The following is a 15,173-nucleotide window of genomic DNA, read 5'->3' as shown; positions in this document are numbered from 1 at the left end:
TTAAGATGGTGGCAAGAGTTTTCAAGTTGTAGAAATGGATTGTAAGTAACAAACGGAATGTTAATCATTAGAAAGATTACTGTTTAAGTAGCAAGAATAGGGGAAAAAAAAAAAACCTTTAGAAAGTAACCCTTAGCTGGGTGGATTATTGCCAAACCACTGTTAGCAACATTTAAAGAAATAAGAGAGGGAGAGGAAAAAAAAGGTATTATTTCAAGTTGAATGGGCACTGGTAGAGTATTAAAAATCAATTCTTTTGTACCGAGCTGATTGCATCCTGGGTTCTTTTAACTCTCTGCATCTCTGGTGTCTTTTCAATAGTAGTTCCAGGTCCAGTATCTTCTTTATATAAAATCTTAATGTTTAGAATGAAGACAACATGGTTAAACATAGAAAACACAACGTTATTTCTTCTAGAGAGTGCATACAGGCTCCTGACAGTGATTTGAACACAACAGCAGAGGCTGAAAGCCAGCTCAGAGCATGATCATCTCCAGTCTGCTTGTCTGAAGTCTGTCCTACCACATGAGTGCCATTTGTGAGGAAAAAAAACCAAAGTATCAAACCATTTGTAGGTTAATTTTAGGATTGAAGTCTAATATTTATCCTAATACGTTCCTTTTATTTCCACATAATTTGGTTTGTTGTGTTTTTCACAAATGTCTTCCACTTAGTTCCTCCCTGTGCTAGTGGTGTTAGTGGCAAAAGGACAAGAGCAGACCTGAGGCACCTGGTGGTGGCACATGAAATGTGGGACACATCAGGCAGACAGTTCACTTTGCCCTGAAAGGCAACAGTTGCAACACAACAGCAATACACTACTTACATGGGAACAGGACAGAAGATACCAGTGGTGGTGGCAATTTAAGTACAGGATTGATTGCTTAACTATATCACAGCTATGTATATGTGGAGGTGAAGTCAGGACACTCCACAAAAAAAAAGCCCCAGTAGATAAAAAGGGGCAGCAAAACCCAGTTAAATCTACTCAGGATAAAATAAATTTTGTTTGAAAAAAGTCTTATACACATTGAAGCAGATCAAGCACATAAGTGCCTGTAAGAGAAGAGCCAAACCCAGTTGTTTTACTGACCCTATTAACCTGTGGGTTTTTGGAAGGAGGATTGAAAACAGAAAAGAACTATACCGAGCTGAAATTCTTCTGGTTTTCCCTCACACGCAGCATTTCTGGGGTGTCTTGCACAACTGTAACTTTTCCTTTACTGTTCTGTAGGTCCCACTGATACTGAAGCTGTGGAAGAAAAGTAAAATGTCAAAAGTTGACTCAAAAATTTACTCAGAGAGTTTTCTCTGGAGAAAAAAGAAAACATTCAAATCCACCTTAGAAGGAGGAAGTTTTAACACCACTATTAGTGATATAAAGAGGTGTCCAAGTTACAAGTGTTCTCATTTAAATTAGTAGTAGGAGATCCTCAACTAGATTCATTGAAAAATCTTGAAAGGTGTGGGATTGTGTCTAAAACAATGAAGTCTCAACAATGAAAGTTCAAGATTTCAAGTCAGGCTGTGGAGTTCTGCTGCTGACCATCCAGTCTTGAAGACAGTCCCATGGACAACAACAGGCACCTTCTGAAAATATAATTATCACTTGCAAAGGAATTGTCAGAGCACTGCAGCAGGATGGGGTTTTGCAAGAAAATCAGAATCAGTTTGGTTCCCTGAGTAATGCCTAACATATATCTGTGCAAACACAGCAGACCCTCTGACTGCAGATCCCTGAGGATGTAACCACAGCCTGGCTGGGATTTGAGTGGGATATCAGGACCTTATGGAATGAAAAAACAAAGCTGAATGGGTGTTGTTATTTGACAATAATGGTGTTTGTTATTTATATACATACTGTGCTGAAGTTCTTCTGATTCTCACGGACTCTCTGCATTTCTGGTGTGTCTGCTACAGGCACATAGTGTGGCATGGTCCTTTCTGCCTCTTCCTTGTACTTTTTCTGGTAAAAAATACAAAATATATTGCCTCAACACAAAAGCAGTAAGAAACAATCAGGCATTAGCTATTGTTGCACAATGCCCATCTCTGTGGAAATGTGAGTAGTTCCCTATGTGTCATAAATTCAGATTATTCCTCTGTGTAAGATTTATTTTAAACATTAGGTTATTAAGGAGTAGGAAAATTAAGCTAAACCTACATGGAATAATAATAGTCTTGGTATTGCAAAAGCAATAGAAATGGTTTCATTTTATAAAATAAATTCATTTCAATACTGAAATGGAATTTCAGAGTAAGAGATGCCACATTACAGCTCTAGAGAAACTTGTTCTTCTGGTGTCTCTCCTGAATGTTGTGCCAGATGGTTTCTTGGATGTATTAGCATCCATTTGAGGTTCCCACATGAAGAATGATTAAATTGCTTCACTCAAGATACCTGGCTTGACAGGTCCTTGACCTGCTGGGCATGAACGATCTCAGGGGTATCGACGACACTGGTGTAGTTGGCCTTCTCCATTTCTGCCAGTTGTTTGTACTTGATCTGTTGGGGAAAGCTCACCTTTAGCTGCCTTCATCATAGCTTGACAATGATTTTCCTTTGGTTTAAACTGAAAAAATTGTTAATGAAACTTCCTTTAAAAAAAGACATGAAGTGTGATACATGAGAGAGCCACACGGACCTGGCTGGCGATGTCAGTGGCATTCTTTGCTCTCACAAAATCTGGTGTCTCCAAAGCCAGTTCTGTCAGACCTTTTCCTCTGATTTCTAATTCCAAGGCTTTTTTGTACTCTTTCTGCAGAGGAAGACAGTAAATAGACACTTTGTCAATGTGAATGCAACCCCTTTAGCAACGTCAGGTAATTTCGTGACCACGGTACAAAATAGGAATATTACCAAAGATATTCTGATCTCTCAAGTAAATAGACACTTTGTCAATGTGAATACAACCCCTTTAGCAACTTCAAGTAATTTCGTGACCATGGTGCAAAATAGGAATATTACCAAATATATTCTGATCTCTCGCTTTGCTTCTTGTTTCCTCAGCCTTGGTCCTTAGTTCCTAATCCTTGGTGACTGCTCCTGACCTATGGTGCTTGGTTTAGAATACTGACACCTCTGGTTCCTCACTTAGCCTTGCTGCATCACAGCAGGTTTAGTCTATCCCTTGACTGAGCCAGCTACTGATCACAGCACCTATTTCCCACCTATATTCCTAACAGCAGCTTCAAAGCCAGAAAAGAGCTTAAGCACATAAAAGTTTAGGCTCCCAGTTTTCTCCTTACTCAGCCTCACATTCTTTTTTTTGCCTACCCAAGAGTTTCCAGGGAATGATAAAGTTCACACTGGTGTTATACAGCTAAAGGCATTTATCAGTTGGAGGCTGTTACATCCGTTCAGGTACTTTCCAATTAGCTTTTGACATACCTCGTTCAGGATCTGAGTTGCATTCTTTGCTCTTAACATGTCTGGAGTCTCCTCTAAAGCTGTTAGTCCTTTACCTTTGACACCTTCCTCCAGATCCTTCTTATACTCTTTCTGCAGAAGAGAGAAAATGAAAACTGCAAAGCCAGAGCAAAGAGGGTTCTACATGCTACAACTTGGTTGCTAAAATGAAAACAAAAAATAAAATTCCAAAAGAAAAAAAAATCATTTTTTAAAACAAAACAAAAAAAATTGTGTAGTGTTGTATAAGAATCACTGCAACAGAATAGGGTAATTATTGTTGAAGATAAATGGCAAAGGCACACACATGGACACTCTGCTACGGAACCGTTAGGCTGAAGATTGTGAGAAAGGGACGTCGTAAATACACACACAGTTAACAAACAAAGAAAGAAAAAAATGTCCACGACAAATTAGATCAGGACACAAAGGATATGTAAACATGCTTAAGGGTTAGGAAAAAGAAAGTGGTGAAGAAGAAATGCTGCTGAGAATACTTAGTGGAATTATTTGACTTGGCAGAGGGAATAAGCACAGAGTAACCGCTACCTCGCTTGCTATTTTGGTTGCATATTTGGCATGTAATAAGGATGGTGTAATCTCCAAGCCAGTAAGGTTCCTGCCCTTAATGGACTCTTCAAAGTCCTTCTTATATTCTTTCTAATGAGAGTAAGAAGAAAAAAAAAAAAAGCAAAATAGCAAATATTACATTACTTTTAATTACGTGAAGAACTGCTCGGAGGATGGAGCAGTGGTTTGGCATTAATGTCACAGTGGCAATCTCACACAGTCAATGCCATGGGCACCAAAATAGTAAATCCTGTTTCTGCTGAAGCCCATGGAACAGCTCATTACTTTCAATGGAAGTAGGACCTGAGCCTGCCTTTTTAAAAAAGTCATTTTCTACTTCTTTGTATACGGAGAGAAAACATGCAATGGAATGACTCAAAGGTAATGGCCTTATACAACTGTTTTTTAACATGTAGAAGTTTTCATCTGTGACAGAACAAGATTGTACTTCAAACAAACAGAGGAGAACTGCTTGAGGAAATAGAATGACAGGTCAATGAACACTGTGACAGTCGAGACAAACAGAAAATAAGTTGAGTTTCTCAAAAACACAGCTCCGAGGTGAAAAGAATAATCAGGATACTTTCTGTGGACTGTGATAACCAACACACACACTACACTCGTGCTGCAGAGGTCTAAGTGAAATGTATTTCACATTATATTTCTTCTAAAGAGTCAAAGATGTGCTTCAGCTTCATTTACTGAGAGCTTCTAGATGAAAAATAACAGATAATCTCCACTTCATTGTGACACAGGAACGCTTCATGAATTTTAAATGTAGTATTTCACAAGCAATATAAAGTAACACAGTATAGCTATAATTTTTCAGTCTATCAGCATGCATGTGATAGCTATAATTTTTCAGTCTATCAGCACACATACAATGCAAGTAGAATTGCCTGGTCAAATCAGTGTGAAAGTTGGGCTACAAAAGGCAGATTGCCTGGTCAAATCAGTGTGAAAGTTTAGCTAAAAAAAGCAAATTCTAAAGATTTTTGGTCTCTCCGTATTGATTTTAACCGTACCTCACTCTGCATGAGCTGAGATTCCTTTGCAGTGAGGTATGTTGGAGTTTCAAAGTCCAGCATGGGTTTTCCTTTCTCCTTCTCATACTTTTCTTTGTATTTCACCTGAGTAGAGAAGAAACAAAGTTACCCTCCTAAATAACCAAAAGAAACAATTCATCAACTAGGATGTGCCTACTTTGGTCAACAGATCTGTAGTAAAAAAATGAATGTCTAATACTATTTATCTTCCTGAAACCCATACTACTGACCATGAAATGTCAAATCAAAAGGTCAGGCTTGCAGCAAAAGGTGTGTGGCCTGAAATTCTACTGATTTGTCTCCTGTTGGAGAGAACAAGCAGCTCAGATGTGAAGAATTTACTGGCCACAAGAAGGAAGACAGGTGGCTGTAAAAACCCAATTGGAAGGCATTTAAACTGCTCGTGTCCCAGACTGAGTTCAGCCAGTTAATGGATTCTTGGATTGTTAGTGGCAGGGCTTGAAAAGATGCAGTTTAACCACTTGCTGACTAATTCTGTGCATGAGTGTCCAAGAAAGTAAAATGTCCATGAGGATGAAGATATTCTTGCTTCAAGTTATAGCATCCAGCCTTTAGGCCATCAGTTTTCAGACTGCTGCATGAGGTGATGTTGTGTCTTTGGCTGAGACACATCCTGCCCTCAAACTGGGGCAACAAATAAACTACAAACTGATTAACAATCATTTTTTTCATAGTCCTTTGCTATGTAACCTTTTTGCTCTTCCATGCCATGCAGCAGAATAACTATGGCCCTTTGTGTTCTAGCAGTAATTTGTCTCTTGCTTTACAATCAGTAAATACTTGGAACAGAAATTGGAGTGGAAAGGATCAGAGATCAAATCAGAGTATGATTTCTATAGACAAAATCACCCTGATAAATACAGTATACTGTGTGAAAAGACCCATATACAACAGACATAAGTCACCTTGACATCTACTTAGCAAGAAGAAATCATACAGATATTTTCTACGTGTCCTAAACTTGCAAATGTGCAAATATTGCCCATGGTCTTGTTTCCTGAGGTGTTTATAAAGCAGGTAGGCACAGAGGTTGTTATGGACTGAAGGATCTGCTAGGATGACTGCAGTGCTGGAGAATGAGATCAGTGAGGGGGGTTAATGAGAAACATGTGACTGACTTACGTGGCTCTGTAGTTCTGATGCCTCCCTTAGATGAACCTGTTCAAGATTATCTGGCACCATATGGTAGTGACCCTTACTCTTCTCATATTGCTTCTTGTACTGGTACTGAAGGGAAGGTGTCAAAAATCATCTCAATAAAAAAAAAAACTCCCTCAGCAAATTTACTTCTTAGGTCCAATCAAAGCAACACTTCAAATGGAACATCAAAGAGAAATTAGAAATACAAAAAGCAAAACAAAACCAAGAAGTTTAACACCCAGTATCAGACACCACTTCCTAAAGAGATGGGTGAAGAGTTATCTTTTTTTTTGACCATTTTGATTGCAACAAGGATTTGTTTAAAAATCAGGATTAAAAAAGAAAAAGAATAAAGAAAACAGAGGGGATACATGAAAAGGCTGTACCAGGCAATAAGGAATCTTGTCTTTTCTCAGTGAAACCATCAAGTATTTTGTTAGGAATAATTCTGTACAGTTACAGCAGGGGGATGTTAAACAAGAATGTGAAATGAAAAAACAGACAAAAATAAAAATACAGTAAACAGTAAAGAAAAAAAGTTAAAAAAAGAAGAAAATGGTATTTGTTAGTGTAATGCAACCAGTTAAAAGGTAAAGAATTAATCCACCAAAAAATTATTAGAGGATTTTAAATATTAGCAGTTCTACAGCTAATAAAGATTTCACTTCCCAGAGGATAAGTGTGGCCAAGTTAACCAGGAAATAATCATTAGAAAGTAGAGGAAGAGATCACTACCAGGTGATGTCCCTTGAGTAAGGAGGGAGGAATGGTTACAGGAGGAGCTAGCAGAGGTCAGTCTGGAATGGAATCAATAGTAATTGAAAAATCCAATGGATCTGGGCTGGGTTAATGAGCTTACAGTACTGGCGAGCTGGCTGGTGTTCAGGACGTGGTTCATGATCAGAGACTCAGACATGTCTGTGACTGGCTTGTGAAGTTTCTTTAAATCTGCCTTGTATTTCACCTGCAGGCAGGAGAGGACAAACCACATCAGAAGAGGAGGCTGCTGCTAAAACCCCTGGTGTTGAATCTGAAGTGTTAAATTCCCCTGAGGGAGAAGTGTTAGGTAACATACCTCACTAGCCATGTTGTGAGCATCTTTCATGGTCTTGTAGATTTTAGCCTCCTTTAAATCATACTTTGGCTTTTTACCCATCTCTTTGGAGAAATTCTCCTTATATTTCACCTAAAATAATAAAAAAACAACAACAACCAGGTATTAGAACTGGTCTTAAGTACTCACCTGGTTAGCTGCAGAAGGCAAAGAGGCCCTGCCTCAGTGCTGGTGGTAAGCAGAAGAACAAAATGTTGTCACTTGAAGGCACCCACTGGAAGAGAGATTGTTTTATGGATGTCCTGATGTGGAAAGAAAGATCTATGTCTGTATTCACAAAATGCCACTTGCAATTTTTCATTTGGTGCACAGGTTACATCTCCTTGTTGTGAAAATAACAGAGAAACAAGAGGATGAGGTTGAAAGCACACAGCTAAATTCTGCCTCCTGGAGATGAGGAATTTTTCCCTTGATGGAAGCTGTGCAGAGGTTAAAGATCCCTTGTTTCACAGAGACTACAACTGACACTGGTATAAAGAGTATTTAAAAGAACTGTTCAGGTCCTTCTTGGAGAAATATGAGTTTTAAAACCTACCTCCAGACATACAAGCCCTGAAGATGGCAATAGATAAGATACTTTATTATATACTGTGGTACACATATCATGTTCTGTTTAGAGAAGAAGAAGGATGCTAATGATGACAAACAGAAGAGTGATACAATTAATTAATAGGAATTAGATTACTTTAGATTTATTAGAATTAGATTACTTTTAGATTTAGGAATTAGATTACATGAGAGGCATAGTAACACCTCCAAACCACACTAGGATCTGCAAGGTGAACCCTACTGATGTAAGCCACAATAACCCAGCAGACCCAGGCTGGAGGCACAGAAATGGCAAGAATGAGAGTTTTACTAATGACTTAAATAAGAGCAAGCCCTTCATCCATTGGACTTGTCCCATCCTGCTGTGGCAGCTGCTGTTAAACACCAGTTCTTCACTATTCCTCCTACACCCACAAAAGACATGGTTCCATTAAGAATGTTTTGGTGGTTTTGCAAACATTTTTTGCTAGCAGAGAGGCATAAAATTGTTTCAGAAGAGTGACTGAAGAGTGCAAGAGTAACTCAAAAGTATTAAAGGTTAAGTTCTGGCTTAGCTAAATGGATCCCTTAATTAGTATTATGCTCATCACCATTAGAGCAAACATCAATAGAAAAATTCTGTGGATTTCTCATGTTTTCACTGCAGTAATATTCCAATCTGGAAACAAGTGAGGCAGCATTTCTTCTATTTACCAATCCACATTTCCTTGGAGGTATTTTACACCAAATAAGCTGGCAACCCCCAACCCTTTTCTGAAGAAGAACTGAACATCATTGGTCTTTCTGAAAGAACTTGCTCTCATTCAGGATAAAGAAAATCCTTATAAAAAGCCTGCAGATAATATAGGATGTGGCTGAGGAGGAAAAGGATTACATGGTTCTTCAGAAAAAAAAATCTCATCTCCCAAGCAATATTTATCTGCAAATTGAAATTAAAAAAATGAAGAACTGATAACTAAGTTGAGGAACAGCTGACTTATGCTATGGTTTTTTTTTTCCCAATGAAAACCACAGAAATATAAAGATATAATTTTATGTTAGTAAAAAAAGGAAAATGATTGAATGCAGAATTAAATCACATTCCATGATCACATTTTATGCTTTGAGTTCATTGTCATATTCTTGTCCATACAGCACCATGCAGCTGCTGCTGGGTATCACTGTTACTCTTTTGCTTTGCAAAGTATGCCAACATTCAGATAAACACAGACAAATCCACAAATTATATAGCTGCTGTAAGAAAACAAAGAATATTCACATTTTTGACACAAAGGCATCAGCATTGGTTCTGACCTCACAAAAATTCAAGCCAAGCAGAAGTATCATAGAATCTGTTAAAGTTTTGCAAGCTGTGCAACCTATGATCAAGATCAGACAGTCATGCCAAAGAGTTCAGGGTTTTTTTAAGGCCAGGAGAAATATTGCTGCAAGATCTATGCCAAATTAAAAGCAGGCATGCCAGACAGGCAGATGAAATCCAGCTGAAAATAGATGTAGACAAACTGGGCATAATGTTTTATAAAGAAGTTTAAGAGAAGAGATGTCTAAGAGAAAAGAAAGTTAAAGATTAGGCCAATTATTCTTTGCTCCTTGCTGCCTCTTACAATAGTTAAATCTTTTAGAATTAAAACAATCTCATCAAAGCATGTTTATAAGACTAAGAGGAGAACTGGAGAAGAGCATGGACAAGGAGTATCTCATTATTGCTGAACAGGAATAAACCTATTTTCTTCTTTTTCTTCTAGTTCCATTGTTCAGTTCAAGAATCCTTGGTTCTACTGGAAAGATTTTTGGTTTTCAAGACAAACACAGTGGCTGGCACCCAAACATGCAACACCTACATGCAGCAATCATGGCCAGACATGGAAAAAAAAGACAGAAGGGCAGAAATACCAGCAGCTACGTGCCCTCCCATCACCACAGGGTACAATTCTCTGAGGCCTTGGGGCTGGTCCAGTCATGTATTATGTTTCCATTGTGCCACTCCAGCCCAGTGGAAACAAATCATGGCCAGACATAATAGAAGGTTTAAGTTTAAATAGAAGGTTGAAGTTTGAATAGTTAAAATGCACTTCTAGTGTGAATGTTATGCACACAGTGTGTCTGGTCATTGGAAGTTATCAGCAGGGTTGTTCTGTTTTTTCATACACATGCTTTTCCATTTTTTGTACAGTTTCAGGAAAACCAGTTCAAGCTTATAGGTCTGGTTTTATTTTTTTGGGTTGAAAAAGATGAATCTTTACATCAGAAACTTCCATCAAAAACACTGGAAGTGCCAAAACCACCATAAAGGGCATAATCACATTTCAAGCTTCATGTGGTGTTTCCAAAAAGAGACAAATTCCCCACCCAAATTCCCATGCACAGTCTTTCCAGAGGGAACAAATAAAAAGACAAGGTGGTCACATCTCACAAGTTTTGCCACATTCAACACCTTTGACACAGAACTATCCAGCACAACCAGTGCATGATAAACCCTTTAACAGCTTGGAATGGCAAGAGAATGTGCAAGCAAGAGACAGATGCATAAAAAATGGCATTCCCAGATGTGGCACTTAAAATGATCTTACATGACTACTTAGCATATTAGCTTTCTTAAAGGTTCTCATCCATGGGGTATCATAAGATGCAGCTCCATGGCCTCTCATGTGGCGTTTGAGGTATTCTGCCTATAACATGTAGCAAGAAAGCAAGATCAGAAATGGCACAATTACAGGATTAAAGCATGAAGTGGTGGCAGCAAACCAGGTTGGACTGAGGTCCTGGTGAAAAGGATTGTCACAGCAAATAGCATGTAGGTGCTCCAGGCTGATTGGAGAACATGAGTGTTAGATTAATAGAATTTTTCTTGATTTGTACAACATATTAAGTTCAAAACAGAAAATTCTTTTAAAGAAAGTGGTGGAAAGAAACTGCATGCACACCTTATGAAGGATGGATAATAAGAGTGAGGTAAAAGGTTGCTTCTTTTAAAGTCAATACCAAGAAAGGCTCAAAATAGAACCCAGCTAACACTGGCCTTAGTATTTAAAAGAACTTGTCTTCTTCTTTAAGAAGATTCTATACTTTTATTACTCACATTTAGGAATTCAGTAGAAAAATATCTTTCACAAAGAAATGCTTTGCACTGGGATTTCATTTTCACTTCAACACATTGCCTTTAAAACATTTTCTTATCCCCTAACCTAGAAAAAACTTCAGTTATAATGCTCATATTACTCTGTAAGATAATATGAGATCTCATTTCTCTTCCTGCTTCAGAGTTTCACCCATGTTTTAGTATTACCTGGCTGGTTAGCTTGGACACCTCCTTTGCCAGTTCAATATCTGGACGTCCCAGCATGGTGACACCAATGCCAGCTTCTCCACGCTTCTTGTACTCAATCTAACAAAGAAAACAAAAAAGTACAATTTAGTAGCAGTGACAGTCCATTTTAATTGTCTTCTTGGCATTTAATAGTCAAATTACTGCTAAAGAATTAGACAGAAGACTTACAAAACACTTACATCACTAATTAACTTGGCAGCCTGAGTTGCTTTCTTAATATCTGGGCGATCTGCTATAGGTGTGTAGTGGAGCTTTGTCTTGGCATCTTTCTTGTATTCAACCTAATCCATGGTGGTAGACAGAGGAAAGAAAATTACTGAGGTTTGGTCCTGAGGAATACACCTGATGAGGACACAGCAACGTTGCTGGGAAAGTGCTTTTTTGTTTGGTTTTGGTTTTATTTCACAAGGTAGAGATTTGGGAATCTTTTTTTGCAAGTTGTCTACAAATGAAGAAATAAACATGGGCAGTGCTGTCCCTGTCTGAAGGCATGAAAAAAATCATTAGATGTGATCTGCACTAGATGACTTTAAATCCTACCATGTGATTAAGTAGAAATATGGATTTTCAAAGAAACCTTTTATTTCAGTGAAATTTTACATTTGTAAATATTTGCACGTTTATCTTCCAGAATTTTACCTGAACTTGGAGGTTGGAGGAAACTCAGCAATATGTGGATTTTTGTTTTCTGCCAGCTGATTTTGACTGAATGTGCTTATCAAAGCTATTTAATTAATGAAAAGAGAAGACAAACTTACTGTACTCTGGTGCTTAGCAACTTCCATAGCATGTTTCACATCAGGAGGCTCCAGCATGACAGAATAATTAGACTTGCCCTTCTCTTTCACAAACTTCTTCTTATAGTTTGTCTGTTAAGAGCAAAAAGGGCCATCTGTGATTTTTTAATTTCACATGGGGGTAAACTCTACTGAAACTTGGAAATAAGGTCACTGAATCTGTTAAGATAGATAAAATGCAGTCTCCTCAGTCTCAAAATGTATGGCCCCCTGATTGTTCTTCATCATTTGCACTTTAGATTATAAAAGTTTGCTATTTGGAGATAATAATTAGTGTTTAAACTGTATATAAATAAATTCTGAATTAATGGTACCTGTTAGTATTCCAGCCTGCTTCTTTCCTCCAGAGTATTTCATCAGGCTGACAATAAAATGTGTTTAGCCCTTTGTTAAAGTCTCATTTTGGTAGGAATTAATAGTTTCTGACTCCTTGGATATTTTATGAGACTCAAAGTGTTGCACATATACTAAAACATGCAACAGTTTAATCAGTCATAGGCAGCAGGTAATCTCCCCATGAATTGTTATCACTCTAATAACTAATAACTTACCTCACTGACATTCTTGGTCACCTCTTTCACATGAGCAGTGTCCCGTGTCTCTGGCAGGGTTGTGAAAGTCCCATGTGGAAGCTGCTTCTTGCTGTGTTCTTTGTATTTGTTCTGAGAGCACAGAAGAACAAGAGGTAAAACCCAACAATGCAATCCCCATCCCTCACGTCTGCAGATTAAGAGGGTGTCCTTAAAATGAGCCAATAACTCTCTGATGTTTTACCTCAGATACCAGGGAGCTGACATTCTTGGCCAGGAGTATCTGAGGTGTATCTGGAACAACATGGTAAGTTCCTCGAGCTTTGTTGTGCTTCTCTTTGTATTTTATCTAGCAGGAAGAAAAGAAAGAATTTTAAACAATGTGTTATCTTGTGGCAATTTGAAAAGAAATTACTAGAGCTGTACCTGCTTGTTAGTGCAAAAGTTAGCAAAGAATCCCATGTTTTGATGTTTTCCAAGAAAAAGTTATTCCAGTTTATATAGCTCTTTTATTCTTTATATATAGCTCTCACTTGCAATGTTATTATTAGATGGAATAGTGAATATTTATATATTGTTAGGAATTATTGAAGACCTTTTGTGTTATGAGCAAGTTACACTTACAGCTTTCTATGTTGTTTTTCCCCCATAATATTTTCATTTCAATAACAGGAATGCAGAGATATCCCAAAGGTCTCAGGTGTTCAGGCAATGTCAACTTTGAATATTCATTCAGTCTTTGAACTACACCAGTGACCAAATTTATCCTTTTTTTTTTCAATTTAATTAAATAAACAAATCAAATAATGAAGTGAGACTTGAGAACAACTTTTCAAAGTGTCATTCTTAATCAAGTCATATTTCCACTTAAGGAGTTTATGTAGTAAGCAAAATTCTAGTAGAACAAAAAGAAAAGAAAGTGTTCCAAGTACTTACATCACTTGCCAGGATGGCATTATTTAAGGCCAATACTGTGTTTTTATCATCTGTGACTGAGAGTTTGCATCCTTTGAGGAATTCCCTGTCCAGTTTGTATTCATACTGCAGGAAGATAAAAATAACAGATAAAAGAAGAGTTCTGCAGTTTGGTGGTTTTGTGAGAGATGTGGGGAAAGGTGGCATTCAATTTGCTTGGAGTTTCTTACATCACTCTGTTGCAGAGATGACTTGGCTGCTTGGACAAAGTCAGGTCTATCAGCAATCCAGTGCCAATGGGCCTTGGCTGCTTCATATTTCTTCTTATAATCCAGCTGTTTAGAGTGAAACAGGAAAAAAAAAGAAGTTAATTGGGAGTTGTCTCCATGTACTTTACACATGACATTCATACAGATGTAAATCCTCTTTCTGTCTGTACCAATTAATGAGAGAAGAGGCAAGACAAAGTGTGTCTACATCAGACTAGGGCTTTCCTCTGAACCATGTGCAATCCAGAGGGAGTCCATTTGCTTTCATTTTCCCACTGCTAGGTGGAGAAAGGAATATGAATGACAGAAAAGATGTCATGACTTTGAAGAAGGTGAGTGCTTTCAGCTCCTTCCTTGCCTATTGAAGTGGATGTTGGGCCACCAATAATAGAAAGCACAGGAGAGCTTCCCATGGAGCACTTGTTTTATCTATCAGAACATCATCACAGAGAACTTCTGGGACAGTTGTCTCTGTCAGGAAAACAGAGGGGGACTGGAATAGTAGATGAGTGACATAGAGGGACCTCAAGTGACCTCAAGGACAACTTGCAGGAGGAAGCACTCTAGTAGGAAATATCAAAATGGGTTTTTTATTCAAGCAGCATAAGAATTAGAAGCAATGTCCAAGTTTCAAACAGTTTCAGTGGAACTGAAAATAATTTCTCAGGGTTTCAATTGCCAGTCTCAAATATTATCTATAATAAAATGAAAGTGTTAATAAAAGTGAACTTACATTGCTGTTTAGCTTGTAAGTATGTCTTGGAGTCTTAATATGAACAGAATCTACTTTGACATTGCAGTGAGACTTATTCCTCTCATACACTTCTTTGTATTTCAGCTAAAGAAAGACAAACATAAAAATATTTACAAAGATATTGCCATGGTCAGCAAGAACAGCATCAAAATACAAAAAAACAGTGTTTGGAATTGCTCCTGTCAAGATGAAATTTTGATAGAAGAGAAAGAAATGGTCTCAATACAACTTGTTGTCAACCATCTGCCTGAAAGAAAGGTCCTCTCCAGCAGCAGCAGCTCTCTTTCAGTGCAGCAGGTGTAGCTCACCATGTAGCACAGACTGAGATTTAACAAAATCTACACATGAACAGTGATTTTGCACCTTCTTCTGGAAGCACATTCAATGCTTTCTGAAGATTCCCTCATAGAATCTCAAATTCAGCACTCAGTTTGGAAGTGAAAAAATGCACTTCCAATCCCACACCACATCTGAACATCTTTGTCTCAGTGCTCCATGTTTGGGTCAGGATGATATGACAATTTTCTCCTCCTAGGCTTACTATGTAATATATGTAATCTGTGTATCATCTGAGTTACTTTCACACTACTCATTCTCACAGTACTATCCCTCACAGAATCTCAAATTCATCACTCAGTTTGGAAGTGAAAAAATACACTTCTAATCCCACACCACATCTGAACATCTTTGTCTCAGTGATCCATGTTTGGGTCAGGATGATATGGGTATTT

At 37.9% G+C, this 15,173-nt stretch overlaps 1 protein-coding gene across 1 annotated transcript in view; it reads right to left on the bottom strand.

Moving 5' to 3' along the window:
- Nucleotides 1-262: 262 nt before the first annotated feature.
- Nucleotides 263-15,173, bottom strand: part of NEB (nebulin) — a gene marked incomplete at both ends in the record, with an annotated part of 43,112 nt that continues 28,201 nt past the window's right edge. The window contains 17 exons of the mRNA XM_008945874.1: nt 263-355; nt 1,148-1,252; nt 1,862-1,966; nt 2,402-2,506; nt 2,646-2,759; nt 3,392-3,502; nt 5,005-5,109; nt 7,046-7,150; nt 7,262-7,372; nt 11,136-11,234; nt 11,357-11,458; nt 11,936-12,046; nt 12,526-12,636; nt 12,749-12,853; nt 13,441-13,545; nt 13,650-13,754; nt 14,422-14,526. Coding sequence (XP_008944122.1) covers nt 263-355; nt 1,148-1,252; nt 1,862-1,966; nt 2,402-2,506; nt 2,646-2,759; nt 3,392-3,502; nt 5,005-5,109; nt 7,046-7,150; nt 7,262-7,372; nt 11,136-11,234; nt 11,357-11,458; nt 11,936-12,046; nt 12,526-12,636; nt 12,749-12,853; nt 13,441-13,545; nt 13,650-13,754; nt 14,422-14,526 — 1,797 coding nt within the window. The remainder of the gene's footprint in view (nt 356-1,147; nt 1,253-1,861; nt 1,967-2,401; nt 2,507-2,645; nt 2,760-3,391; nt 3,503-5,004; nt 5,110-7,045; nt 7,151-7,261; nt 7,373-11,135; nt 11,235-11,356; nt 11,459-11,935; nt 12,047-12,525; nt 12,637-12,748; nt 12,854-13,440; nt 13,546-13,649; nt 13,755-14,421; nt 14,527-15,173) is intronic.

Source organism: Merops nubicus, unplaced genomic scaffold (genome assembly GCF_000691845.1).
Source record: "Merops nubicus isolate BGI_N331 unplaced genomic scaffold, ASM69184v1 scaffold2048, whole genome shotgun sequence".
In the NCBI taxonomy this organism is placed as follows: Eukaryota; Metazoa; Chordata; class Aves; order Coraciiformes; family Meropidae; genus Merops; species Merops nubicus.
The sequence above is the reverse complement of the archived record's forward strand: the minus strand, read 5'-3'. Positions and strand labels throughout refer to the sequence as shown.